We start from the raw sequence: 26,060 nt of genomic DNA, 5'->3' as shown, positions 1-26,060 counted from the left end.
TGCTATTCATTTGATATACCCTCTGCTGTTTCGTTCTATCTTTTCCCGTTTCGAAGCCTGTCTCAAAAATGGCCGTCCCCAATGAGACAGCTGATGCCACTGGACGCAAATCCTCTCTGGGCAGCTTGGTAGTATATCTACAGGGAGCTATCGGCAAGCTCAAAGGCAACGATCTGCTAATGTCAGTCCACTCAACTCCCAGGGTTGTAGCTCGTGCAAAAAGCATGACCGTGGTCACTAACACTGCAATTCCCTATACAGCATCCCCCTAGACACGGTTAATGGGTTTCTAGCATCATTCGATCGTCTTGACGAAGCTGGTTTTCCAGATCTGATCGCCTTATTCGATGGAGAAAATAGAGGGAATTGCTCAAGACTCGATCTCGTGTCTTTCCATTGCGTTCTCCATATTCTCCTGCGAGCCCCTCCATGTCGGGCTCGAGACAGGGGTTTCTATCTTTTCCTGGTTTGCATTCCCCTGAAACATCTACTTGATATATATATACTGAGTTATTATGTGGGTATCTAACCATTTTGTGAAAGAAATCTCTGAGATGTCTCACGGACAGCATCCGGAACTCTCAGCAGTATACTATGGTTGTCGCTTCTCGTCAGCGCAAATCACTCATGGGTCAAAAGGCCTTCAAGCACCTATTACACACATTTGTCAGTGGTGACGTCGATGCACCAAGACAATGGGTATGTTGCTGGCGTTTTCTGCACGCTACTGGCTCGCGGAATGCTAACTCGTGCGTGCGGGTAGACTGGTCAGCTTATACTGGAGATGATCCGGAAATCAAAGGACAACGGGGGAATGTTAGCATTGGGCGGCGAAGAGAATATGTGAGGGCTTCATGTTTACACACCCAGTACCTACTCTGTGGGCTAACATTAACATGCCCTTAGGCGAAAACTTGGTGCGACCGTTCTGAGCGAACCGGACTATGTTTTGCGATTGCTGGCCAGTGTAATTATCCAGACTATCGTTGCTTCACAAGTCGATCCCGGGATCTTTTGGCCTCCGAGCACGCCGCAGCCAGTCCTGGGCATGTTTTCCTCAGGAGACCCGATCGCCTCCCACTGGATAGAGAAATTCAATGTCTTTGTATCTAGTCAAGACACGCAGCAAAAGGCAGAGCCTCAAAGGTGCGCTTAATAATAATGAGATTGTCTATTATCCTTAGTCTATTACGACACTAATTACGACATTTAGGATGCATACCCTCCAAACTATCAATATTGGAGCATTAGATATCGGCCACAGTAACTGCTTAATCGGAGTATTGGTATCTAGTCTCCTCAGGGTTATGATAACTGAAGACAACCGTTTTCAGTTTATGGAAATTCGTGTAGGCCATATTGACAAGCTTGTACTGCACGAGAGAACGGCAACGCTAGATGTGTACCTCTGCGGCAATGGTTTTTATATGACGAATGGTCTGATGGAAAAGGCAGACAAGGTTTCCATGGTATTTGAAAATCAGAACCAAGGGATCGAGGTTCGGGACGCCCTTGAACAACAGTGTCGGCTCGCCGAAGGAGCCAATGGGGGATTCAGGGCTAGCAACGGGTTCTCCAACCCTGCGAGATCCCGCTCGCACGAAAAACAAGGCAGCTCACTTGAATCATTTTTGTGCAAGACGGGGGTTGTAAAGGATTTAATCACTCTACCCCTAGATTTTGGTAAATCTACACCCCAGAATCCGAGAAGAAAGGCATCCTTCGCCGCCATGGTGCTCTCCTTTGACGAGGAAGCTATAAATGGTTCCAGTGCCCATCTCGATTTGAGCGTGTCCTGCAACGTGAACGAAGGAGATCAGGATAAATCACATCCAGGAGGTGAGCAGTGGATAATTAATAATAAGGATTGTTCTGGCACCGTAGGGAGCGAATATTGTGACTCGTACCCGCCTAGGGTTAGCGAGACACCAGAGCCTGGAAATCCGCCTGGAAGTCGTTCGCCCAGACACGAACGAATCCCAAGTCCCCGAATAGCCCCCAACGCTGTAATTCCGTCCAAAACGCAGGATAATATATCCTGCAATGGCGAGGGTGTTGTTGAGCCGCATATTAGTCAGGGGCAGGGTGACTGCCAAATTGGGCTGCCAAGCCTCGCCCGACAAGCACTTCAACTTCAACCTCAACCTCACGACTCTAGTTCATTTGCAAATGTTCTAGGACAGGAGGATCAAGTTGTGGGAAACAGTCTGGATTCGGGTGGTTTGGGCGTTCAAGAGGCGCCTCTCGCTGCTAACAACCCTGCCACTGACTCTGAACAATTAGCTGACATCCTGGTCGAGGACTCCCCGCCAAATGATACAAACCCTGGCTCATTCAATAATAATCCGACGAATATGGGCCAGCAAATCAATGTTACGGTCAAACACCCATCTGAAAAGCAGAATGGAGATAAGGTTCCCGATCAGACTGCCAGCAGCTCGAAACTCAAACGACCCCATAACCGGATCAGCGAATCCAGAGCTAACCAACTAACCATTGACTGGGACCAGGACCTTCGTGTAGAGAATGATGTTGTAGGCCGACCAGCAAGCTCTTCTAAGAAACAGAAAAGAACGTCACCCCAACTCAAGGGTCCCACGAAAACCTCCAAACCAAAAAGCATCTCACGATCATCGAAAAAGCATAAGAAGCCGGAACAAACCCTTGTCTTGACCCCGCATATTGCTCCAACGTCAGCTAAAAGCAAGACAAAGAAAACGGGTCGTCAAGTTACAAAAACATTGACATCTGCTCGTGAGCGCCGAGCTGCGGCTGAAAAAGCAAACCAGAAGCTTGCGTTGGCCAACGAATTTGAAAATGCAGCATACGACGTTGATGATCCTATCGAATCAAGTCCGCCAGAGGAGTCTATATTGGCTGCTAACCAGGGCAATTGGACAGGGGGCATAGCTGTAATCTCCCCTGTTGTAATCTCTGAAGATGCCCAGGTGCAGGAGGTACGCTCCATCGAGGGTGTCGTCAACCCTAGCACAAGTCGTCCAGCCCCAGAATTCTCTAATCTAGTCACATCTCCTGAAGTTCTTGGGCCTAACCAGGCCACAGCAAATGAGGAGAATAGACGACCTGTCCACCTCCCTGGAGAGGAAGATGCCGATCAAAATCTGGATTTGCAGGGAAGAAATATAGCTGCAAGTGGATCTAGTCCCTCTGCTGGGCCAGTCGAAGTGCGCAATTCCGAACCCCCTTCCAATATGGACAACGCGCTCCAGAAAACGGCTGTTGAATGCAGGGAGAACAGCTGGGGAAAGAGGCTTTCCGATGCCTTGGCCAAAGCAGGCATTCTATCATCAAACTCTTTGATAGCAGTTAATAATGTTAACGGCACGGATTGTCAAGCGCGAAAGGACGTATCTGAAATTTCCAAAAACGTTTCCCAGTTCATCGCACGGCAGGCGGTTGTTAGTCAACGACCTTCCCTGGATGAGCATGACAAGCTAGACCACTCAAAGGTCCAGCTTGTGGAAAATGCCGGAGCGCCTGTGAAAGTCGCCAGGCCAAACGATGGAGCTTACCAGAGTGTACCAGAAGGAGATCAGCATAAAACACAGTCCACAGAGCCAAAAATCCAGGGTCAACCGACAGCTACCACTGAAATCCGCAGTATTTTAATGTCCGAGAGTAACGGTCCAAACAATGTTGAAGGAAACAAGAGTGACGCTCTCCCAGAGACAGCAATAGCCCTTAGAAAAGTACAGATTGTCGGTTTCGACTCAAACGGGCCCAAAAACCAGTGCACCATATCTAGTGGCACATCCGGCCGAAATTTGACGAAAGCTGATACCAGTACACATGAGAATCATAATAATGAAGACGCCCGTCCTACCAAGGATGGTTTAGAAAATTGTTCAGACGATAGAATTGACGAAATCGACGAGATGGATGAGGTGTCCCTGATTCCAACGTCCGAATGTCGTAGGTTGGATATTGGTAGTCAAAACGGCGGCTCCCACATCCATTCTAGCTCAGTTTGCGAAGTTACTGAAGTTGAGTTTCGATCGCAACGCCGGGCTGTGCAGCCTATCCCAAGCCAGAGCCAAAGGGTTGATGAGAATGGCAGCCCTCAGCCTATCCGCAGAAAGTTCCGTGCAAAGGGACCCACAAGTAATATATCACCTGACGCCGAACTTCCAATTGATAGTACTTCAGCGACATCGCACCCATCAGAGCTTTCGGTTTCTTTGTCAGGAGAGGATGTTGCCGTTAACAATCGTATATCGACAAGTTCCGAATCTGAAAGCACCCACGTAGATCTCAAACACCAGGGCCTTGCAACGAACGACGAGAGTCATGATAGTTCCAATTCCGAAAACCCGCCTCAGCGCAGGGACGCACCTTTAAAGCAACAGGGTGAGAATACAAGAAGTTTTGCAGCTCGCAATCGATCCAATCTAATGGACAATTCATTTTGGAGACGGAGCGCTCCGAGCGCATTCGCTGGACGTCTCAGAGGACAGCGAAAGGAAAAACAAAACAAGCAATCGCAGAGGAACAAAAAAGGACATAAACACGTGCGGACGATGAAAAAAACCTCCCGGAAGTCGAATATCATGCCATTTATAGAATCTAGTAGTGAACTCGATCATGATATCAATAGCTCCGAGGCTGAGGTATACGACGGGGAGAGTAGATACTGGGACACAGCTGAGGTTTCTTCTGGCTCAAGTTCAAACCTCTCGTATACCCTGGTGGAAGAGTATAGAGATGTGGAATCTGAGTGGCAGAATGCGTTGCGAGCGACCCAAAAGACCAGCCTAGACATACTGCTAGATACTAGTAGCGTAAGTACAAGTTAATATTGGAAACACTCTGCCCTCTTGGTCTCTGCTAACCCTCCTGCCTCTGAAAGCGTCTCATTCGACACCTGTTAGATGAGGAGCAAGCCATCACCAAGGTCGTCGACACCTACAGACAAGGCGGGAGTCGATTAGTAGAGCAACTGAAACAGCGATACGATGAGGAGCTTGAGGAGTGCGAAAACCGGCTGCTACCCATCAAGGAAGAGCTGATTGAGCGTTGCGAGATGATAATGGCTCGTCTCATCAGTGATAGACAGAGCTTCTTAAAGCAACCGGCCATGAAGGATCTTTCTGCAGCGGTCCATAAGCGAAAGAAGTTGCTAGGGCGAATTGATGTTGTGATGAAAGAATACGGGGCGGATGATTAGCGTACCCCGATTAGAGCTTCTTCTCGATGGAGTTAGTGACCAGGTTACCGCTCTCATTATTATTAAAGATGGCGTGGTTTGGTTGCTTCCGTGCCTAACTGCTCTGGACAAAATGGGCAGCGGACGAACACGAAGTTTCAATACCGAGGGGAAATGGGAGTTTTCTGTTTGTCGGCTGTATAATTTACTCAATCCATGGATTTATATTATTATCTTACGGAAAAAGCGAAGGCAACATAATGGGGATTAAATGTAACAATGTGACAATATTGCTGGTTGCGTCTGCCAACGGAGAAATATGTTTATATTCATTTATCTTTATAACGTGCATCACATGTTAGAACTTTGTGACTGCAAACTCAAATTTCCAAAATAAAAATTAAAAGCCAAAAAAAAATAAAAGGCGCCGGTGCCGGAGAGAAATTCGATCACCGCCAGTTCAGTTCATACAGAAGTATTTAATAGAGAAACAACACAATAATAAAACTAATAACTCTCTTCTAGACAACACTTCCTCCTTTTCACTTTTACCTTGCCATGATTGCCAGTTGCAATTGACCTATCTCCTCACCATTGATTGTTTAACTGTTGAACTGTCAAACTGCCCCGCCATGGCTACCCAGGTGAGAACGATGACTCAACGCAGCGCCCAGGACGCAATTATCCCAACTAACCGGACATAGTGGTATATCGAGAATAAAGATGTCGGGAACACAGAGCATGCGGAAGACTGGCGGAGTATGTCAATATTCATAACTACTCTTGATTACTGCTTGGTTCAATATCTCGAAGCACCAGCTCTCCCCCGCCATTCCATATGACAGAGCTCAGCTAACGAACAACACACACATACAGTTCGGGGCTACAATCCTCTTACCCCGCCAAACCTCCTACAGCATGAGATATCTCAGACTCCTGCCTCCAAGCAGACGGTCATAAGCTCGCGCAAAGAAGCCGCCGCCGTCGTCAATGGCAAAGACCCGCTCAACCGCCTCCTCGTCATCATCGGGCCCTGCTCCATCCATGACCCAGAGGCAGCCATGGACTACTGCAACCGCCTACTCCAACAAAAGGAGAAACACAAAGACGAGCTCCTCATCGTCATGCGCTCCTACCTCGAGAAGCCCCGCACAACCGTCGGCTGGAAGGGCCTCATCAACGACCCGGACATCGACAACTCGTTCAAGATCAACAAGGGACTGCGCGTCTCGCGCCAGCTCTTTGTTGACCTGACAGACAAGGGCATGCCTATCGCTAGCGAGATGCTCGACACCATCTCCCCCCAGTTCCTCGCTGACCTCCTCTCCGTCGGCGCCATCGGCGCCCGCACCACAGAGTCCCAGCTGCACCGTGAGTTAGCAAGCGGCCTCTCCTTCCCCGTCGGCTTCAAGAATGGCACCGACGGCTCTCTGGACGTGGCCGTCGACGCCATCGGTGCCGTCAAGCACCCGCACCATTTCCTCTCCGTGACGAAACCGGGCGTCGTGGCGATTGTGGGTACGGATGGCAATGACGACTGCTTTGCGATCCTGCGCGGTGGGAAGAAGGGAACCAACTACGATGCAGCAAGCATTGCGGAGGCCAAGGCGAAGTTGGCGGATAAGGGCTTGAATGCCCGCTTGATGGTTGATTGCAGCCATGGCAACTCGCTGAAGGATCACCGCAACCAGCCCAAGGTGGCGGCTGTGCTGGCGGAGCAGATTGCGGGCGGTGAAGAGGCGATCATGGGGGTGATGATTGAGAGTAATATTAACGAAGGTGGGTTCTATATATATTTGTTCCTTTTCTTTCTTTTACCCTTTTTTTTTTTCTGGTCCTTTGGCAGCTTATGATCTGAACGAACCCTTTTCTAATTTCTGTGGGTTTTAATCCGCAATAGGAAACCAAAAAGTCAGCCCCCAGGGCAAACCAGGTCTAAAATACGGAGTCAGCATCACGGATGCCTGCATTGGCTGGGAAGATACGGAGAGCGTATTACAAACCCTCGCGGATGCGGTGCGGCAACGGCGGGAACGCGGACAAGCCGCATGAGCATAATAATAGAAAACTACTCAAAACGTCTATGAAAAAGTCGTTTATTCCCTTGCCTACTTTCGTCTATTTTGAAAACGCCTTTATATATTCCCTTGAGTTAATTTGTTGTGATTTTCGCTGTCTTTTTCAGGGGGTTTGGTCAAATGGCTTAAGGAAAATAAGATAAAATATAAATTGGGGATATGCCTGGTTGAAACGGTGGGAAGACAAAAAATATTTTGAATTTCTCGTACCTTATTTTACCTCTGTTACTTGCATGATCCGTTTCTCTCTGAAGGTCCCGGCGACTTTTGAGTACAACTGGAACATAATGATAACACAAACTACTCCGTACTACTTACGACAATCAACACAAATCTTGTCTCCTATCTCGCTTCACTGAAGTTGGACAAGTAGGCCGATGTTTGGAATTTGAAAGTGTAACACTTTTGTGTGTAGGAGATGAAAACTGATCCATGCGTAGAGAATAGAGAATGGAAGTGCAATCGAAGTTGGAATTAGGAAAATGTAGGAAAATGGCGAGCGGCTTAAGAGTGGTATCATCATGGATGCAGAGAAAAATAAAAATAGAAGTACGTTTGAAAGCAAAACAAAGAAGAACCAATGGAGAAAACAGGAGCAGGGATATCTAGAAAAAGGAAACCCAACAATGCCCAGTCAGCTCTGGAAGTCTCCCAAACCCGAAATATTAATAATAGGAATACAGAAAACCACATATGTAGAAAAATGTATATACAAAGAAGCGATTATCTAGGGGAAGGCTGGGAGGCGCACCCTGTGCCAATCGCAATCACCACCAGTCCAATCAATAAACAAAACAAAATAAAAAAAAGAAAAAGAAAAAGGATGATCTAATCCGATTCAGATTTATTCGATCCATCAGCATCACTTCCGTTTATCATAACCCAACCCATCACGATCCCAAGTCCAATTCTGTACATTTGTACCTGGGTGCGAATATATATAAAATTCCTGCCCCAAAATCTAGCAAGGTAGGTGTTGTCCCCTATTTCTCCAATTCCTATTCCCATTGAACCGGGCACCATTATTATCATTCCCATTGTGACTACCATCCGTAATTCCCATAAAGTCCCCACCCGCATCAAGAGCATTAGTAGCCCCAAGCGTGGGCGCACGTCCCGGAATCCAAGGCTCGTCAAGTGGCACGATCAAATTCGGATTGACATACTTCTTCAGCTTGGACGCAAGGTCCCGACCGCGGAAGCGGAGGTGGACAGCATCGCGATCCCACTGGGAAGGCGGGGACATTGTAGAAGTAGGCGTAGGCGTTTCGTCCTGATCGACTGCGGTGCGGGAGCGGTCGATGGAGCGTAACGCGATGAATTTCATGAGCGGGTCGTAGGTGCGGGAGAAGAAGTAGAAGAACCAGACGGTTCCGGCGAGCAGGGGGACGACAAGGATGGAGCGGGTGACGGCAGTACGGAGAGCGAGGGTACCGATGATGGCGAGCTGGAAGACGATAAAACCTAGAATGACGCGGGAGCAGATCATGGGCCATGCGCGGCCGGTGCTGTGTTGCTGATGGTCCATGGCGTAGAGAAGCTGGTATTTGTAGATGAAGCGGCCGATGGAGAAGTAGATGAGGCCAAAGAGGCAGACGATATATGAGCTAGGAAAGACGCTGTAGACGACGGTGATTATGAATATGAGGATTGTTTGTGGCAGGGCGAGGCCGTAGCTGAATGTTGGAGGTTTGCCCAGGTCAGCGTAGTCGCGGGGAGTGTACGCGCTGAGGCGTTGGAAGGGGTAGAGGAACACGCTGCCAAATTCGAGGAGGCGGAAGGGGAAGAGGCCCAGGCCCTGGAGGACGATTAGGTTGGTGTAGAACGGGGCAAGGGTTTCGAGGGAACGAGCGAGGGCCAAGGCAATAGTCGTTGTGTCTCTAAAGACGTCGCGGAGGTTTTCAAAGAGGCGGTAGAAATTGGAGGCTGTTGCGAAGACGGTGAAGACGAGGAAGAGATTGAAGAAGGTGAAGAAGAAATTCTTCGAGATAAGAGACAATTCGACGTCGCCTTGAGATGTCATGCCTTGAAGGTTGCCCAGCCCTGAATAATTGCTATTAGCGGGAGTTCTGCGGATATCAAAAGAGTAGGTGTAGCAGAACTTACAATTATAAAGAAACGGAACGGCAATTGTCAATAGAGAGAGAATAAGAGTAGGTAGACCAGTTTGTACCAACGATTTGGCTATGGCATGGCGAGAAAGAAAGTCCGCAAGAGTCGGAAGGACTTTCTCAATGGTTTCCAGGTTGAGCAGGTAAGCGAGGGGAATGAGGAGAACAGACCAGAACACGGTGAGAACCCCTATGAGCAACGTGATGGACCATCCCCGGAGCATCCGACTGCCCCGCGACAAATAGGTGTTCTGCCAAACCACGTCTGCAGGAGCGGGTGCTAGGTTCGCCACGAGCTGCATGGGCCAAGGGTCGAGAATAGCCTGAACAGCCATCTGGCAGGCAGCGATGGACTCCATAGTGACGAAGGCGAGCGGTGTTGGTTCACACTCCTTGCTGCGAATCTCCTCAATTTTCTCATCTAGTCGCCGCAGCTTTTCCTCGTAGAAGTCAATTGCGTCGATTTTTTTGTACCGCATGTTTAGCGGGCCGTACCAAATGCGTATCGTGGGTCGCTTGAGGGAATAGCTCGAGACATGCGCTCGTGCAGAGTCTTCGGTCGAAAGCAGGCGGGAACGCTCGTTCTCCTCTCTCGACTCGAAACTTGCTTCCACCGTGTCCGTTCGAACAAGCGGTAATGCGTTTGCTCTGCTGTCAGGCCTCTTCCATTGATAGCCAACATGTTTAGTCCATGCCTCCTCTAATTTTTGGAGAATATTTTTCCTCGCCTCCATCAGGCCATCCAGTTCTCTCCAGTCCTGGCATAGCATGACCTGATCCACCTTTCCAATCTGAAGTTGTTCGATGAAGTCCCTTATCTTTTCCTCGGAGCGTAACTCGGGCGGTATCCCCGACAAACGAATTGTCCTATCCGTCATAGTTGTTTGAGCACCCAGATACTGCTGGCGGATCTGGATGATTTTGTTCGTCTGGTCGATAAGAAATTTTATGCCAATACTAGTAAAAACATAGGCGAAAACAACATGCATCCATAGGTATGTCGGGTCGGCTTTCGTTTTTTGTGAATCATCCTTATGATCCTCTGGTATGTCCCAGGGATAGCCATATTTATTCGTATAGATATAGTGGATCGGGAGAATAACCGCAAGCGTGAAAAAGAACACAACTGTCAGGAACTTAAGGGCGTACGAGTAAAATGATAAAAACTGCGCGGAAAACACATATAATTAGCATCGTTTTTGTATTTCCAAAATATAGTACCCCGCGTAAAGAAATAAAACCAACCACAAACGCATCCAGCCCGGCAGATGCTAGCACCTCATCGTCAGAAATCTTATGCACGATTGGGATCCAGCCAAACAACGTATCTGGCAGCTCAGGCAATCTCGACGCGGCCGTTCTCAGCCTTCTTCGAGCAGCGTAGAGCGATCTCCACTTCGGTCGAAGTATCTACGCCAAGATTAAAATCAGTAAACACTAAAAGGAGGAGGGCAGAAGGAACGGAAACCTCAAAACGTACACAAAAGCCCATAAACGCTAGAAACCCAACGGTAGAGCTGACGATAACCTGTGTTAGCAGGTCGCGCTGACCCTTCGTCTGATCCTGGTATTTATGCTCGCCATCTCCGCCACCATCGCCGGTATCGTTTTTACCCGTCGCAACGGCTAAGATCGAAGAGGCTGTGGCAGTCGCGGTGGCGGATAGTAGCGAGGATAACATCGGAGTAAGTGGGTGGAGAGATCTCGTCGCCGTCGTCGGGGATAGAGACGTGATACGACCTGCGGCTTTCCGTTCTTAACCCCGCGTCCTTATTCGTGTGCGGGCTTTCCGATCGCGAGATTAAGCAGTAAAGCTCTTTTTGAATATACTGCTTGCTTATTTCTCCCCTTCGCTACTTTATCGTCGTGCGGATAGAAGTGAATTATACCAAAAAGAGCAAATAAAGGGACAAGTTAACCGCGGCCGTTCACATCATCGGAAATAGAGGGATTATCGACGCGACCCATCCAGCTGCCTGGCTGTTATTATCGTGGGCGCGGTGAAGAGGTTGTCGATCTTGAGAATGGTTAGCTTTTGGATCGTTGGAAGTTGGAAGTTGCGCTTCGGGATGATTAGCATCTTACCAGATTCGGTTAGCTTACGTTGCCTAATAATATCATTAATATGACGTCATTGTCTATTCTTTAGCATGTTGAGCAGAACTACACAGTAGTTAGATGGAGTACTAAAAAAGGATAGCTAACCATATACGATTCAATTATTCAACTATCACTATATGTGTTATGATACACATAACCCTCATTGCTAGCCTCACAATTCTAAATCCAAACTCCCATCTTTTATATTTCTACTGTATTTATCAAACAATGAAAATTGAGATCCGAGGGCACCCGTCATCTGTCAATTCCCGAGGCATCAATTTCTACCATTCCTCATCCTTCGTCGTCAAATCCCGTTCCTTTCTGATACTGTGTTGCATCATAATAAAGATCCAATAAGCACGCCGAAGACCACGCTTGGGTCGGACACTAGAAAACCCGGAAAATCAGCACCACAAAGCCTACCCACATACTACAATCCAACATCGAACGAAAATCTGGGACAAATGAGGGAAAAGAAATATATATCTCACCGAATCCGCACAAAACCCCCCACCCCCATGCGTCAGCTCAGTCAACCCCTTCCATCCACTCTCAACAATCATTCTCTTACACCCTTCCAACCTACTCGACACAAGCTGAAACGTCTCTTCCATCTCCCTACCCTTCCCCTTCTCCCCACCCTCTCCATCGCTAGACCTCTGGCCCAAGATCTTAAACCTCAATAGCGCCCTTAAGAAATAACCCAATGGCCACACCCACTCGGGCCCCTGGTGATAATTCCTCCCCTTCGCCGTGGCAAAATCCGTCGAATCCTCCGCATTGTTATAATACGGGCGATAATTCAGATCAGCGGGGTCGAGCGTAGCCATCCCAACTTTACCCCGGAGGACAGTGTCCGCAGTGGTGAGTGCGTGTATGGCATTCTCCAGTGGGAAAAGACTTGGAGCGACGACCATGGCGACGGTAAAGTTGGGACGGAGTTGGTAGTCCTGGTAGGGGCTGGAGGATTTGTAGAGGTCCTTGTAGATGCCACGACGGTGGACAATGGATGGGTCGATATCGTGCTCTGAATCGTCTGCTGGGTGGAGGGGAATGTAGTATGCACGGTTGAAATTTTCGTAGATACGGCCAGCCCAGTCTGAGAAGGTTATTGTCTCCGTCGTCGCAGTAGAGCTCGAGCTAATTTTAACGCCGTCATGCATATACCGCCCCTCACGGTGTAGCTTTTCCACCCACCGTAGTGCACTGTATAGAAGCCCCGTAATCTCAACCGCAGCACCATCCCTTGGTGTCCCCGGATACCCTTTGTTCTCAGCCCTCTCGCTCTCGCCCATCTTATCCATCCACGTCCCACAGTTCCACTGATTGCCACCAAAAATAAATCCCGTATTCCAGTCGACATGAATATCAATCTGGAACCCTTCAGGTCTCATCTGCCTATCCAACTCCGGGCCGGCATTATACTCCCGAAACGACATACCGGATGCATGTCGCTGGAATACCTCCTGGATAATCTCCGCAATGGTCGAGAACTGGCTATGAGCCCTTTCATCATCAAAGGGGAACCAAGTATCATCATACGGCAAGAAACGACGGGACACTTTCTCATCCAGCAACGAAATCCCATCGGGAACGATGGTGGTATAGTCCTGGATAGCCTGGAGGAAGAACCAGACAGAGTCACGCGAGTTATAGCGGGATAATTTACCGCTCCCGAGTAGATTGGGGATCATGCCATGCTTAAGCACGCTCGCGAAGGCGAGGATGTGTTCTTTCGCGACGTCGAATCGGCCGGTGACAAGTAGGAGACCACGAAGGGAGATGAAAACGTCACGCCCCCAGCACCGCGCCCAATCGGTAGCGAAATGTGGTAAACCGGCGGCGAGAGAAGGAACCTGTTTGGTGGGAAACAGGGAGGCTGATTTCACATAGCCGACCATCTGGGTGGAAACCATTGCGAGCGAGTGGATGAATTCCGTGCCATGCCTGACGTTGCTAAATAAATGGATGCCACGTCTCCATGAGGCGTAATAGGCCGTTTGGACAATCATAGCAAAATATCTCGGTAGGAGGAAATTTGGAACACCACGAATCGCATCGAAGCGTTCTTGTAGCCATGTTGCGGGAGCCCGAAGACGGTCATACCCATATGCCGTCACTGCGTTATTCATGCGTCCAACTATATAATCAAACGCCCACTGGCCGCTGCGAATATGATCGCATAGCGGGTGGCCGAGGTCATCCGATTTGACAATAGGTTCAAGCACGCTCCACCACCCCTGCAAACCAGCATAGTCAAGCGGAGAGAAGTTGGGGATGTTATAAACGCCATCTTTGCCGCTGCTGGAATCCCTTTCCTCCACATCACACCTGTAAAGGACAAAGTTAAGATCGATAAGGTCAAGATTACCAAATGCTTCGTCGGCACCAGAGGTGATAAAAGCACGTAGATTCTCCGACAGATCGGCACCAGGGATACACGTCTCGAACAAGGCAATCGAACCAGGGGGGAATTCCCTCGGAATCGTAATATCCGTCTCATTCCCTATCTCCTCAACCTGCACACCATCCAGGCTCAGAACCCGACTTGGTAGGCCTCTGAGATACATCTTATCAGAGAGAACACACTTTTTCGACTCATTTGAATCATCGACCTCCAACTTCCATGCACCAAGAAGCTTGGCCTTAGTTCCCACCAGCCGCACAGGGCCCAGAGTGACACCCGAATCCCCGCCTCCCGGAAACGCCGTATGGGCGATGAGGAAAACACCCTTTCGTGTATTCGGCTGCACGCGATGGACGGTAATATACTCTCCCTCATGATGAATATGGGTTTCGTCATATCCATCCACAGCCATCCTCGCATGTAGCTGATTCAACAACTTCTTCGCTCCACCAATACCCCCCTCCCCAACAACGGACAACATATCGCTTTGCCCTTCTTTCCCCTCTCCCTTCCCCTTCCTGTCCGAGGATCCGGAAGAATACACACGTGTCTCAGCCACCAAATCCAAATGATTCGGATAGATCTCATCATAGCCCATAACACTCCCAGACGCAGACGCACACATTGCGACTAGCGCGCCATTAGGCAACGTATCCCTTGCCTGCCGCTTCTCCGCAGGTACCTCATTGTCATGCGTGCAATCCATAAACAGTGCCGGGATAGACGCCTCACGGATATGTTTGACAATTTCATCTCTACTGCCACTTTCAGGAGAGTCTTCTCGCGGGCAATTATCCGTCGGCAGATCGATATCAAAGCTCCCAATAGGCCGCCCACCATGCCGATGGACAAGCCGGCTAAGCTCTGCCGTATTCCACGCCTGCATAGCCTCGCGAATCAGTGCGCCAACGCCCAGCCGCTTCGCAAAGAGATAGTCCGTCTCCTCTGAGCCAGTAAACAATTCCGCGAAGACCGTGAGATCCGGCCGAACGTGCCTAGCTTCATCCAGGAGGTATTCCGCCACAGCAAGAGGGGTCGAGTGGCAGTTGTCTATACGGAAGCCGGCGAAGTATTTCGCCATCAGTCGTGTATATCGGGCCATATAATCCCATAGGAACGGATTGTCATCTGGGCATGTGCCATAGCGAAGCTTGACACAGTCACCCCAGACAATGACCTCGCGTCGTAGATAGGCACGAGAGTCTGGACCCGCGTTGTCCCGCATGGCATTTGCGTTCCATACCCACCCGTTATTAACCAGCGCCAGCGAATTGGGAGAGTGTTTCTTCGTAACTTCATTGATTGGGAGGTGAGTGAAATATGTTTCAACGAGCGGATTCCCTTTGGTAATTGGCCCCAGCTTAGGCCCATTGTCATCGAGCCGTTGGTACTTGACACGATTAAACACTTGGTCAAAGATCTCCTGGACGTCCTTATCATACTCCAAAAATAGCGGGAGATTGACCTCGTCCAGAATTTTCTTGAGCGCTTCTCGAATGCGTGGAACATCCGACGAATCCTTGTCATACCGGCCATACAGAGCCCGGAGCAAGGCCGCACCCACCGTGGCATCGACAGTCCGGCCGTACCGACCCAGGATCCGATCTTTATTCATCAACCCTTTCTCCCGAATAAAAAGTGCCTTTTCCTTTAAGCTCCATTCCCTAATCTCCTTCAAAGAGCCAACAGTGCCTACCCCAAATCCACCCTTGGGGATGTGATCGTCGCCACTCAGATACAACTCAATCGTCTTCTCTACATCCCTCTTCACATCCACGGCATAAAACTCCCACAACCGTATCTTATCAATAACATTCGCTTTCATCCCATGTACAACTTCCACCACGTCCTTCTCCGTTTTAAACTCTACGGGTAACCCTAGCTCGCCTAGTTGCTCGGAATAGCGAGTCAATGCCGTATCAAGCTCCAACGCCGCCTCCAACCATGGCGCCGTGGCAACACTATAACCAGCCTCCGGATGCTCCAGCAGCCAACTAGCATTATTAGCCGTGTGATTCCACACGACATCCGTCAATGCCAGCAGGTTATAGGTGCCTTCCATACGTTTGACCAACGCCGCTACATCAGCTTCGCCATTGGGGAAAAGGGCCGTGTCAAACGTTAGCGGGTCAAATATGCTGTACGGCGAATTCGACTCGCCACGTTCCATCAGCGGGGTGAAGTGGACCATGTTATAACCGCGCCGGGAGATGCTGGTTAGGTGGTTGTCCCAGTCTGCCGGATACTGACCCATGAACTTTGAGAGGACAGTGATTATTGAAAGGGATGTTAAGGGGAGGTTGACATTGTTAAGGGTTACGCGGGGCGAGATGGTTAGGTAGTGTGTTTTGGAGCGGACCTGGTCTTGATTCTTCTCCTGCGGGATTGAAGAGGGGCTGATTGAGAGCGACGGGGGAGGGCTGTAGGTTGAGTAAAAGGCGAAAGCTCCGGGAGCCGTAATGGGTATGTCGATTTTAGCTGCATCGGTTAAGGAAGGGGTCAATCTAATATTGTTGTTATTATCATTCTTCGAATCTACTGCCAAATTCCAGCCTCTCTGGTTGTATAGAGATGTAGTAGGCATAAATAGAAAAGAAATTGCCTACCTATACTCCGTAAATACATCTCTCTCAAACCGTTTCCCTTCCTTCGGGATATTAACCCATAGACTCCCTCGGTTGCAAATGGGGCTGCTCCCATCAGTGACGAAGCGGAGGATATATGGCGGGTCGGAGGGTGGAGGTAGCTCGATAAACTCCCGCAGGACATCTGGGGCGCCACTGTCCGTCAGGGGCAGAAGGTAAACGACTCGCCTTTGGGAAGACATGTTTGCAAGTCGCGTATAGGGTATCTAGGTTACTTGAGTCTGCTATTTTTATTGTTTATCTGTTTGCTCTATGTATCTTCCAGAGGGAATGCTGATAGGAGGGGTATCTGGAGTAGGAAAGAGAGCGATGACTGCCGCATGGTATAGGGAGATGGAAGTGGCATCCAGGGCGAGGGATTCTTTTTATATCTATTATAAAACTCCAGGCCAGGAATGACCTGCTGGACGTTGTTGATGTTGGTGGTTGGTTGTTCCCTGTTGTCATTGAGTTTGTCGCTGACATCATCATCTGTCAGGCGGCGGCTTCCACGTCGGCTGATCCCTAACAAATAGTTATACATGATCCATTCAGTTATTTGCAATTCAAATATACTATTTATGCCGTATACTATATACCCGCCACCACTTCCATGCCATTAACTATTGCTAGAAAACTAGATACCATAATTGAAATTTAAAGGAAAGAAAAACAACCTGTCCCTCACAAAACACCAACCACCATTTTAAGCGAACCGCCCGTATGTAACACGTAAACTGAGAGTCGTCAATTTTCGAGTATACTTGTGTGTATATGTCGACCTCCTCGGAAGGCAAAGCGGGGGGTATTTACCCAATATGCATCAAAACAAATAAATAATAATGATAATGATAATAAGCTATAAACGCATATAACTGGGTATCGCGAGTACTACTTCCCTTTACTCCATGCTTAAAGAATTTCCTTCCATTTACCGCTCAATCAGACTGGGCAAATCCTCCACCCGCACCTCTCCGTTCAGAATCCCTGTAACATTGTTAGTTTCCGTAGTATGCAAAGTGAGCATGTCATCCTCTCCGAAAGAAAAGAAGCAAGGCAGAAGGAAAAGAAAAAATACATACGGTGAACCGCCGTGAAAAGCGGAAACTCCCCTTCCAACCCCTTGTTCTTCAAAAACATGTTAACCTCTTTGGAGGTCAACGTCCCCTGCAACATCTGCCCATTAAGTTCTTGCTTCTCCACTTCGTCAACACTCAGCCCCCTTTCGATACTCAACTTCGCGCACCGATGATTCCTTCCGCCATTGCAGCTCGTAATCAGATCCGCAACTCCGCAGCTCTCCTCGGTAAACGTCTGCGAGTTCACCGATGCTCCAAAGAACATCGTGCCAAACTTCACCATCTCCAGTAGCCCGACGCGCATTATAGCTGCTTTCGCATTATCACCCCATCCCTTCCCGTCGACGAAGCCGGCAGCTAGGGCGACGATATTCTTCAGCGCACCGCCTAGAGACACGCCTGCGACATCACTGATGACACGCACATGGAAGTAAGGGCGGTGGAATAGGGTTTTGATCAGCCCGTGATCGATGGGCGGGTATTCGACGGGCAGTGCCTGGAGTTTTACTTTGGAGAACCGGCCAGACGAGTCCTTGTGTTCGAAGTGCACGACGTGCGGGAGGGGAACATTGATGTTGGCAATGGACGGGGCGGGGGAGAGGGTTTTGGGAGTGGGAGCTTTGGAGTCCATATGGGGCGGGTCGTAGGCGATCGTGGTTTCGGAGTAGAGCTCCTTGGCGATTTCGCTGGCGATGTTGGCTCCCGAGAGGGCCCCGCAGTAGATACCCAGCTTACTGCCGATGGATTCGGAGAAGAGGCTTACGCCATCATCAGCAGTCACGTTGACACCCTTGATACATGATATGCCGCGAGCGTAGGGGACGATGTGGCCCTTGAGTCTGTCGCAGATGTTATTGATAAACTGGTGGGGCAGGTTGAAGACAAGGATGGTGGAATTCTTGACAGCGTCTTCGAGGGATGGGTTTGCTTGGAGGTTTTTTGGTAGGGTGATGTTGGGCAGGTATTTGACGTTCTCGTGCAGCTGGTTGATGATATCGGTGAGGTTTTGGAGCCCATTGCAGATGGGCAATTCCTTGTTGTAGTGTTTCGAGGACTGGGGAACTTCGACTTTTTCCTCATATACCCACATCTGCACCGTTGGCTCGAAGATGTCCGGGTTAGCTGCTGTGTTTTCAGCGACCATTTTAGAAATTGAAGAGCCCCTATAACATATATGCGTTATGTTAGATTAGAAAACTATATCTATATCACTTCAAGAATGAGACGCGGGGAGAAAGCCTACCAATTTCCGGACCCTATTACGGTCACCTTATGTCTCCTCAGGTGTGGTGTAAGGCAAGTCATGGTGTATGAGCGCGCGGGTAACTTGGGACCAAAGGGGCTATATCGAAAAGTTGAGCGAAGAGGAGGAGGAGGAGGAAGTGAGCAGGTAGTATTTAAATAAGAGCGGTGACGGATGGCTTTGCTGGCAGCGGAGAAGAAGCGTTGGGGCAAGCGGCGGAGGGGCGGCGAAGTTGGCCGACAGAATGCGAATGCAGTAGAGGAAGTGAGACGAATTGGCCGTGGAGAGGTGCAGGACATTCACGAGAAGTAGACAGCAATAGAGGCAGAGGCTAAGAGATATATATAGCGTTGGAAATCGAGATGAGAAGGGTTACAAAACGGAAGAGAACAAGATGTAAAGAAAACCTGATCAAGGTATCCGAATTGCCCCAAACAGTCTCAATGCCCTTTGATTGGGCTGCGGCTGAAAGTCGGCCCGTGATTGGCTGCAGGCTGCCCAACAAGGGAAAAGGTGGGGCAGAGCTCTCGGGGGCGGCAGTCGCCAGCGACAGATTGTCAGGAAAAAGAGGTTATACACTACTGAATGCCATCAACATCATATTACTACAATATTTCTCATCATCAGCTTACTACAACGCTCATCTAATACTCGCTTATGCTAGCTCTCTTGGCTCGCACATATATTTTACTATAAATAGCTCTATCTTTTGTATGAAATAGATATATTAGATAGTGTACGGAGAATATAACAAGCAGATCTTGATACATAAGATTCATATGTCTTCAACATATTCATCCGTGACACCCATTCCGACACAGATCTAGACTTTGGCACTTGATAGGCATATATTATTATTGTATATTGTTGAATGATGAGAATTTGTTGTTACTCCTCTCTATTCGATTCTACGTTTGTTATTTGATATACATGTTAATAAGAGTAAACAACGCGTATCATATGTTAACGATTATTCCCCCCAATGATCTAGATCACAACAGTTTATCCGTGTCTTGGCTTACGTACATGCTTCCGGAGGAAACGGCCAGAGCCGGGATGAGAAAACATCGGAGGCGATACGAACATTATGAACTCACACTCATATGAACTCACACTCTCTCTGAATGTGCCACTGGGCAATCAGTGAAGTTCCTATCCATTCTCCCCAACCCACTGGCCGAAAGCTTGTTCCCATTGCCAGCCCCTCTGGCTGGTGGTTGTTCCCAGGCCTCCAGATCACAAGCCAGTGGCTGCTATCCGTAGGGATAAATCTGCTGAATTAGACACTCTACGTTTCTCTGAAACAGCGCATGTTATGTCTTCCTTATCTGCAAACAACATTTGAGATTTTATGGTCCATAAAACGCTTTTTGGACACTAGCATGATGCTGATTCAATGGTCAGATATGGATGGAGGTTCCGAGACTGCTTTCTTTAAGTGAAAAATTAGGGTGCTGCAATGAATTCAGCATATCGCGATTGACTTTTTAAATTTCTTTATGTCATTTGGTCTCTCTTCCATATGTTATTCCAGATAAAACGAGCGCCAAGACAACGGAGATGCAGACGCGCGCTTATTTATCGGCAACAAGTTCTAATTTCGATCCCGCGCGCTAAAATTTTTGAGGCTCACTCGAATAGGCTTATCACATCGATACAAGACAACCACCAACACCCTTCATAGCTCCAGCATTATGGTAAGCTCAGCGCTTAATCACTCCGCTTGTTTCTATTTCTAACAAGACTCTGATAGGCTCCAATCGCCCTCAAAAAGCGCACAACAACCCGGGCAAAAATCGCCCGGAAACCAACCACCTCCTCCACTCCATCCCAAGGCCCCTTCTCCGACACATCAACCTTGCGCACAAACAAAAAAGACAAACGCCAAATAAAGCACTCTATCTTCCTCTCTAAGATCGAAAAGCCACGCACCAAGACCCTAAAAAGGCGGCGCCCCTCGAAGAAACTAGTCGCTAACCTCGATTCACTGGTTGATGCTCTGCCTGACACTGGCAACGATAATAATACCCCTAATGATACTATTGACAAACAAAGAGAGATGATGGCGAGCCAAATGAACATCATCCGACAAAGGAGTTTGAAACATAAACCCGGCGCGATGAAGAGGAAGGAGACTCTGGATCGGAGGGAGAGGGAGCGGTTTGCGAAGAATCTGGCACAGATGGCGGCAGCTTCACCTTCGACGGCAGGTGGCCCGGGTTCCTTGAATAATAATAATACACCAGTCCATATGGCACAGTCACCATCACAACCACAGGTTGAGGATGCCTCGACGTCGAATCGCTGGGCAGCGTTGCGTAGTTTTATTTCGCAGACTATTGATCAGAATCCGGAGTTTAATAAGGCTGCTGACAGGCCCACGTGAAGGAGTATATTATGTCATTTTATTTAGGCGATTTATCCCGCGGGAGGATGATAGATGGTGGAATGCTTTATATTTATGAGCGCAAATTGTTGCTCTAAGATGTCTTGTTATCTCTTCGACTGGAGCATATACCGGCACGAGGGTGTCGGTGCTGTTCGGGCAGTTAACTAGGCGGTTTCCGGTCCTACAGGTCTAAGAAGGTTCATATGTGGTAGCGATAGATTGCAAACATAGGTGAATAGTGTGGATACGCATAGCTCAAGGGACGTCCATAGGATGAATGAACCGGTGTATGGAGTTTCTTCTATAGAGTTTCAAGTTCTAGGGCAATTTGAATATTGTATATATCATTTCTTCCGTGAAAGGACACCATGGAAAAGAATAAAAAGCATCGTAAAAACAGTGCGAAATGATTGAGAGGCCACATATATACTATTTTACATAGTGAATCGTTTCACCGCTCCCTATAACAAGATATTGGAATAAAGTTAAGCTCCGGCCATCAATTTTCACCCCGCCCAACCAACCCCACCCACCCTCTAATCTTCATTTCTCACCACAACTACCAACCAGCCAACTCCCTTGAGCAGGCATCAAGGAGACAAAGCATGATAAAGAACAGAAGGGGGGGAAATGAAGAATCTTTTACAATCCCGCGAACTCCTCCAGCAGCAAATCGCCACCACCGAAGCTCAGCTCTCCCAACTCAAAGCAGAACTCGAGCTAACGGAAAGGCAGATTGCCGCGGAGATGACTGCAACATCAGAGGCTACAAGTCGTTCCGAAGTTGTGAACGGGGGGACAAAGCCTACTGAAGGAATACGGAGATACCCGCTCGAGCAGGATGAGTATCGACGCTATGGGCGGCAGATGATTGTTGAGCAGATCGGGCTGGAGGGTAAGTTCCTCCTAGTCTATATAACAACTATTCCTAAAATGAAATGAGAGTTACGGTGCTAATTTGTGAACTGTTTCTGTTACAGGGCAGTTAAAACTGCGTGGATCGTCGGTTCTTATCGTTGGCGCCGGTGGCCTGGGATGCCCCGCTGCGATGTACCTGGCTGGAGCTGGGGTTGGGACGATCGGCATTATAGATGGGGATACGGTTGAAGGATCGAACTTGCATCGACAAGTGCTACATCGGACGAAGAATGTCGGGAAGTTCAAGGTTGATAGCGCGATTGAATATTTGAAAGAGTACGTTCTTGTTGTTTTCTGTGCTGGACACATCCAACTGTCCCACTGACATATAAAACCTTAAGATTAAACCCACACCCCAAATACATACCCTACCACACCCACCTTACGCCCGCCGAGGCCCCCTCAATCTTCAGCCCCTACGGCCTCATTCTCGACTGCACCGACAACCCTGCAACCCGCTACCTGATCTCCGATACTGCCGTCTTACTGGGGAAACCGCTCGTCTCCGCCTCCGCCCTCCGCACCGAAGGCCAGCTAATGGTCCTCAACTACCCGCCCCAAAAGCCAGCAGAAAAGCCATCCGCCTCGTCAACTAACAATTCTCCGTCTACCACCACCATCGGAGGACCATGCTATCGCTGCGTCTTCCCTAAACCCCCTCCCGCCGCTAGCGTTACTAGCTGCGCCGACGGCGGCATCATCGGCCCCGTCGTCGGGCTCATGGGCGTCCTCCAAGCACTCGAGACGATCCGCATCCTCACACAAACAACAACAACAACCGCAACCCCAACAACCCCACCAACCCTCCATCTCTTCTCCGCCTTCTCCAACCCACCCTTCCGCAGCATACGCCTGCGCCCGCGCCGGCGGAACTGCGCGGCATGTTCGCCAACGGCGGGGACGATTACACTGGACTCACTGCGCAGTGGGTTGATGGATTACGTGCAGTTCTGTGGCGGGGTGGTGGGTCCACAGGCACTGTTGGGGGTTGAGGAGCGGATATCGGCTCGGGAGTATTGGAGGCGGTATCGAGAGCAGTTGCAGGCGGAGGCGGAGGCGGAGGAGGAGGTGAAGGTGGAGCGGGAGGAGCCGATCTTAATTGATGTCCGGGAGGCAGTGCAGTTTGGCCTGGGCGCGTTGGAGGGGAGCGTTAATATCCCCATGTCGCTGATCTTGTCGTCGTCCTCGTCTTCTTCCTCTTCCTCCACGGTGCAATCGAACTCGAACTCCACGGCTGAATCAGCGGCTAATGGCACACACCCAACTTCAAACAAAGCGACAACAACTCTCCCATCCTGGTACCCTTCATCTCTCCTCGACGCGAACCCCACCAGGCCGATCCATGTCGTGTGCAGATTGGGGAATGATTCCCAGGTGGCGGTGCGAAAGCTGAAAGAGCTGGGTGTTGATAGGGGAGGTGAGAGGTGGGTGGGCGATATCCGGGGTGGACTTAGGGCGTGGAGGGATGAGGTTGAGGCGGAATTCCCCGATTATTGATTTGGCATATGGGATCTAATATTGTGAGTAGTGGGGGAAGGGAAATGAATATTATTTCATTCATGTCATATCATGGCAAGATAATATTTTTGGAGGTTAACAGACCCTTTTCTCTGGAAGTGGGCATTGCATAAAAGAAAATAAATAGAGATATATGAAGTGCACGTAAATGGCGTATCGTTCAATTTAAATGGATTCGATATCGACAAGATAGAAGAATATTCCCAAATTACCCGTCAAGGGCTGGAAACTCTGAGGAGTTCAAGAAAAGATTGGGTTGAGTGCAAGGGGGGTAAATAAACACCAAAAACAATATAGCAAGGAACCGTAATCCGTTCAATCACCCAAATCAAACGAAACGAAACGAAACGATGAAACATGAAACACCAGTTTCATAAATCAAAATCAAGAAATAAAATCAAAATCAAAATCAAAATCAAAATCAAAATCAAAATCAAAATCAAAATTCCAGTTCGCATTTCCAAAATCCAGAAGGGAGGGAGTATACCACCTCCCATGACGGAGATGGACTTAGCTACCAACCTATCCCCGCAGATGTTGGAGAGGTGTCTCCTCCAACCACGCCCACTGCACATCGACACGCCCCTGCTCCTCCAAGGCCAGCTGCGTGAAAACGCTCAGCGAGACGTCGATATCATTCGGCTGGCATCCAACGCCTACGGCAAAAATATCGTATAGTCAGCACATATCACCATACAACGTAACGAACAACCCTGGCTCGTAAGACAACATAATAAATACTTACATCGATCCACAACAGTAACATCCACACTCCTCCCCGCCCTCTTCAACCGCACCCTCTTCCCACACAGTGGATTCGCATTCGGATTCGTCCCCACAGCCACCGCATCATACAAATACTGCGACACAGCGCACACCGGCTCCCCAGCCGCACTCTCAATCCCACACGCACCCAGCCCTGGGTCGTAATAGGTTAAATCACCAGTATACGGCCCGCCATGGGCGCTGGGTAGCGGCAGGTCGCCGTACCCCTGGCCCTTGTTCTTCCGTGCAGAAAGCCCTGCTGCAAGTCCGATTACGAGGATAAGATGGAGCAGGATTATGCCGCCGATTGCGAAGAGGAAGATGCGCTGTTTCTTTTTATTGGACTGGAAGGGGAGCTTTGCTTTTATATTGTCGAGATGTGATGCTGCCGCTGCTGACGTTGATGTTGACGTTGCTGCTGACTTTGCTGCTGACTTTGTCGCTGCGGGTGCTGTTGCGGGTTCTGATGCTGGCTGCCGTGTCGGCCATGCTGCGGTTGGCGTTAGTTTAGGGAATGGACGTTTCAGTTTGGCGATGAAGGACAGCCAGGGTGGGTTCGTGGAGGCCGCGCCGGCGCCGTTCTCCGCGGATGGGGAGTCTTGGTATGGTATTGCTGTTACAGTTGTCGTCGTGGTAGTGGCGGGGAAGGCGACAGGCTTCCGTTTGGGGATTTCGGAGACGGAGATTTGCGCGGAACCGGATTTGACGTGTTTTATCGCGGTGTGTTCGGGTTGTGGGCCCGTGGGCGAGGAACGGAGAGGGTGAGGGCGGGCGGGTTCTTCATCCTTAAGGCTGTGGATGCTCGTGGAGGAGATTGTGCGGGTGAGGGAGGAGATAGTGCTGATTGATGGGGGCATTATAGATATATACCTATATGTATATACTTTTCCGAAGCGATTTCTTCTGAGCTTTTTTCCTTCGGATATGTAGTTAAACGAGTGTGTCAGGAACGGCAATTGAAATTTTTTTCTTATTCATGATAACCCGTCGTGCGCAAAGGATTAAGTAGGCCAAATGAGGCGGGGGTGGTGGCCATATATCAGATTCCAGGGTATCTAAATGTCAACGCGAGCAGCACAGGGCTATCTGGCCCGATTCCTGCTGGTAGGCGGTGATACTTCGGATAGAATATCTCCCTCTGCGCCGAGAGTCAGGGGCTGAATGAAGACACTGGAGTTAAGCAGGATGTTCCCGCGATCTGTCTAGAAGGAGTGTATGGATGGATGGGCTGCCGCGTTAAGTTTAGTGAGTGACAGGAGAATGAAATGAATCAATTCTCAGGATGAAGCCGGGTGTCAGGCCATGGTCCACACCGTGGTGAGAGGGGTAGAGACGGCAGCGTCTCGATCTGACACGGCCTGCAAAGATATAAATGTATCTGGTTAGTCCGTCCTGTTATCCCCTGGCGGCTCGTATAAAGCCAACATGGATGACAGTTAAGGAGGTTGGCACGCTGAGCGTGGCCGGAATAGGAAATTAGGGCTTGTTGGTGGGCGTTATATCACGTGACTTTCATATTGGGAGTTGGAGCTGCGGATAATAGATATCTTTTGAGGACTACTCTATGGGATGCTAGGAATAAGCAGAGTAGTGATAGCCAGTTAGGGCAGTCAGCGGTCTAACCAACTTATATTAATTAGCATACGCAGCATAAACATAAA

General features: G+C 49.2%; 8 protein-coding genes across 8 annotated transcripts; 4 read left to right on the top strand and 4 right to left on the bottom strand.

The window, feature by feature from the left end:
* The first annotated feature begins 740 nt into the window (after positions 1 to 740).
* On the top strand, positions 741 to 5,598 carry BDCG_07731 (uncharacterized protein). The gene is made up of 4 exons (XM_045423521.1): positions 741 to 843; positions 907 to 1,146; positions 1,214 to 4,799; positions 4,868 to 5,598. Exons 1-4 carry the CDS (start codon positions 785 to 787, stop codon positions 5,183 to 5,185), a joined length of 4,203 nt encoding a protein of 1,400 aa, XP_045278900.1. The 5' UTR covers positions 741 to 784; the 3' UTR covers positions 5,186 to 5,598.
* A 9-nt stretch (positions 5,599 to 5,607) lies between these two features.
* BDCG_07730 (phospho-2-dehydro-3-deoxyheptonate aldolase, phenylalanine-inhibited) lies at positions 5,608 to 7,803 on the top strand. Its single transcript, XM_045423520.1, has 4 exons — positions 5,608 to 5,808; positions 5,869 to 5,923; positions 6,041 to 6,943; positions 7,065 to 7,803. Exons 1-4 carry the CDS (start codon positions 5,797 to 5,799, stop codon positions 7,214 to 7,216), a joined length of 1,122 nt encoding a protein of 373 aa, XP_045278899.1. The 5' UTR covers positions 5,608 to 5,796; the 3' UTR covers positions 7,217 to 7,803.
* On the bottom strand, positions 7,244 to 11,409 carry BDCG_07729 (uncharacterized protein). Its single transcript, XM_045423519.1, has 4 exons — positions 10,834 to 11,409; positions 10,599 to 10,763; positions 9,349 to 10,519; positions 7,244 to 9,285 (listed from the first exon to the last, which is right to left on the bottom strand). The coding sequence occupies exons 1-4, from the start codon at positions 11,032 to 11,034 to the stop codon at positions 8,204 to 8,206; spliced, it is 2,619 nt and encodes an 872-aa protein (XP_045278898.1). The 5' UTR covers positions 11,035 to 11,409; the 3' UTR covers positions 7,244 to 8,203.
* Positions 11,410 to 11,747: 338 nt separating this feature from the next.
* On the bottom strand, positions 11,748 to 16,690 carry BDCG_07728 (alpha amylase; the record flags this gene model as incomplete). Its single annotated transcript, XM_045423518.1, has 3 exons — positions 11,748 to 11,843; positions 11,948 to 16,367; positions 16,470 to 16,690. 3 exons carry the CDS (start codon positions 16,688 to 16,690, stop codon positions 11,748 to 11,750), a joined length of 4,737 nt encoding a protein of 1,578 aa, XP_045278897.1.
* Positions 16,691 to 17,418: 728 nt separating this feature from the next.
* On the bottom strand, positions 17,419 to 18,871 carry BDCG_07727 (glycerol-3-phosphate dehydrogenase [NAD+]; the record flags this gene model as incomplete). The annotated part of the gene is made up of 3 exons (XM_045423517.1): positions 17,419 to 17,474; positions 17,570 to 18,729; positions 18,810 to 18,871. 3 exons carry the CDS (start codon positions 18,869 to 18,871, stop codon positions 17,419 to 17,421), a joined length of 1,278 nt encoding a protein of 425 aa, XP_045278896.1.
* Positions 18,872 to 19,689: 818 nt separating this feature from the next.
* Positions 19,690 to 21,710, top strand: BDCG_07726 (uncharacterized protein). Its single transcript, XM_045423516.1, has 2 exons — positions 19,690 to 20,506; positions 20,563 to 21,710. Exons 1-2 carry the CDS (start codon positions 20,504 to 20,506, stop codon positions 21,193 to 21,195), a joined length of 636 nt encoding a protein of 211 aa, XP_045278895.1. The 5' UTR covers positions 19,690 to 20,503; the 3' UTR covers positions 21,196 to 21,710.
* Positions 21,711 to 21,732: 22 nt separating this feature from the next.
* Positions 21,733 to 24,195, top strand: BDCG_07725 (molybdenum cofactor biosynthetic protein). Its single transcript, XM_045423515.1, has 3 exons — positions 21,733 to 22,093; positions 22,179 to 22,392; positions 22,458 to 24,195. The coding sequence occupies exons 1-3, from the start codon at positions 21,829 to 21,831 to the stop codon at positions 23,611 to 23,613; spliced, it is 1,635 nt and encodes a 544-aa protein (XP_045278894.1). The 5' UTR covers positions 21,733 to 21,828; the 3' UTR covers positions 23,614 to 24,195.
* Positions 22,082 to 26,031, bottom strand: BDCG_07724 (riboflavin aldehyde-forming enzyme). Its single transcript, XM_045423514.1, has 2 exons — positions 24,380 to 26,031; positions 22,082 to 24,290 (listed from the first exon to the last, which is right to left on the bottom strand). Exons 1-2 carry the CDS (start codon positions 25,254 to 25,256, stop codon positions 24,157 to 24,159), a joined length of 1,011 nt encoding a protein of 336 aa, XP_045278893.1. The 5' UTR covers positions 25,257 to 26,031; the 3' UTR covers positions 22,082 to 24,156.
* Positions 26,032 to 26,060: the final 29 nt, after the last annotated feature.

This window comes from Blastomyces dermatitidis (assembly GCF_000003525.1).
Source record: "Blastomyces dermatitidis ER-3 genomic scaffold supercont1.9, whole genome shotgun sequence".
Lineage (NCBI taxonomy): Eukaryota > Fungi > Ascomycota > Eurotiomycetes > Onygenales > Ajellomycetaceae > Blastomyces > Blastomyces dermatitidis.
This window is presented reverse-complemented; position numbering and strand designations above follow the sequence as displayed.

What these genes read in the sequence shown, in the direction of transcription:
- BDCG_07731 (XM_045423521.1), top strand. Translation starts at nt 785, where the DNA reads ATGATCCGGAAATCAAAGGACAACGGGGGAATGTTAGCATTGGGCGGC. An exon ending in CAAAAGGCAGAGCCTCAAAG is followed by an intron (nt 1,147 to 1,213) that starts GTGCGCTTAATA and finishes TACGACATTTAG; the next exon opens with GATGCATACCCTCCAAACTA. An exon ending in TACTGCTAGATACTAGTAGC is followed by an intron (nt 4,800 to 4,867) that starts GTAAGTACAAGT and finishes TGCCTCTGAAAG; the next exon opens with CGTCTCATTCGACACCTGTT.
- BDCG_07730 (XM_045423520.1), top strand. An exon ending in GCATGCGGAAGACTGGCGGA is followed by an intron (nt 5,924 to 6,040) that starts GTATGTCAATAT and finishes ACACACATACAG; the next exon opens with TTCGGGGCTACAATCCTCTT. An exon ending in TGAGAGTAATATTAACGAAG is followed by an intron (nt 6,944 to 7,064) that starts GTGGGTTCTATA and finishes AATCCGCAATAG; the next exon opens with GAAACCAAAAAGTCAGCCCC.
- BDCG_07729 (XM_045423519.1), bottom strand. Translation starts at nt 11,034, where the DNA reads ATGTTATCCTCGCTACTATCCGCCACCGCGACTGCCACAGCCTCTTCG. An exon ending in TAGCGTTTATGGGCTTTTGT is followed by an intron (nt 10,764 to 10,833) that starts GTACGTTTTGAG and finishes ATCTTGGCGTAG; the next exon opens with ATACTTCGACCGAAGTGGAG. An exon ending in CCGGGCTGGATGCGTTTGTG is followed by an intron (nt 10,520 to 10,598) that starts GTTGGTTTTATT and finishes TTTTCCGCGCAG; the next exon opens with TTTTTATCATTTTACTCGTA.
- BDCG_07725 (XM_045423515.1), top strand. Translation starts at nt 21,829, where the DNA reads ATGAAGAATCTTTTACAATCCCGCGAACTCCTCCAGCAGCAAATCGCC. An exon ending in TGAGCAGATCGGGCTGGAGG is followed by an intron (nt 22,094 to 22,178) that starts GTAAGTTCCTCC and finishes TTTCTGTTACAG; the next exon opens with GGCAGTTAAAACTGCGTGGA. An exon ending in GCGATTGAATATTTGAAAGA is followed by an intron (nt 22,393 to 22,457) that starts GTACGTTCTTGT and finishes TAAAACCTTAAG; the next exon opens with ATTAAACCCACACCCCAAAT.
- BDCG_07724 (XM_045423514.1), bottom strand. Translation starts at nt 25,256, where the DNA reads ATGCCCCCATCAATCAGCACTATCTCCTCCCTCACCCGCACAATCTCC. An exon ending in TGTTACTGTTGTGGATCGAT is followed by an intron (nt 24,291 to 24,379) that starts GTAAGTATTTAT and finishes TTTTTGCCGTAG; the next exon opens with GCGTTGGATGCCAGCCGAAT.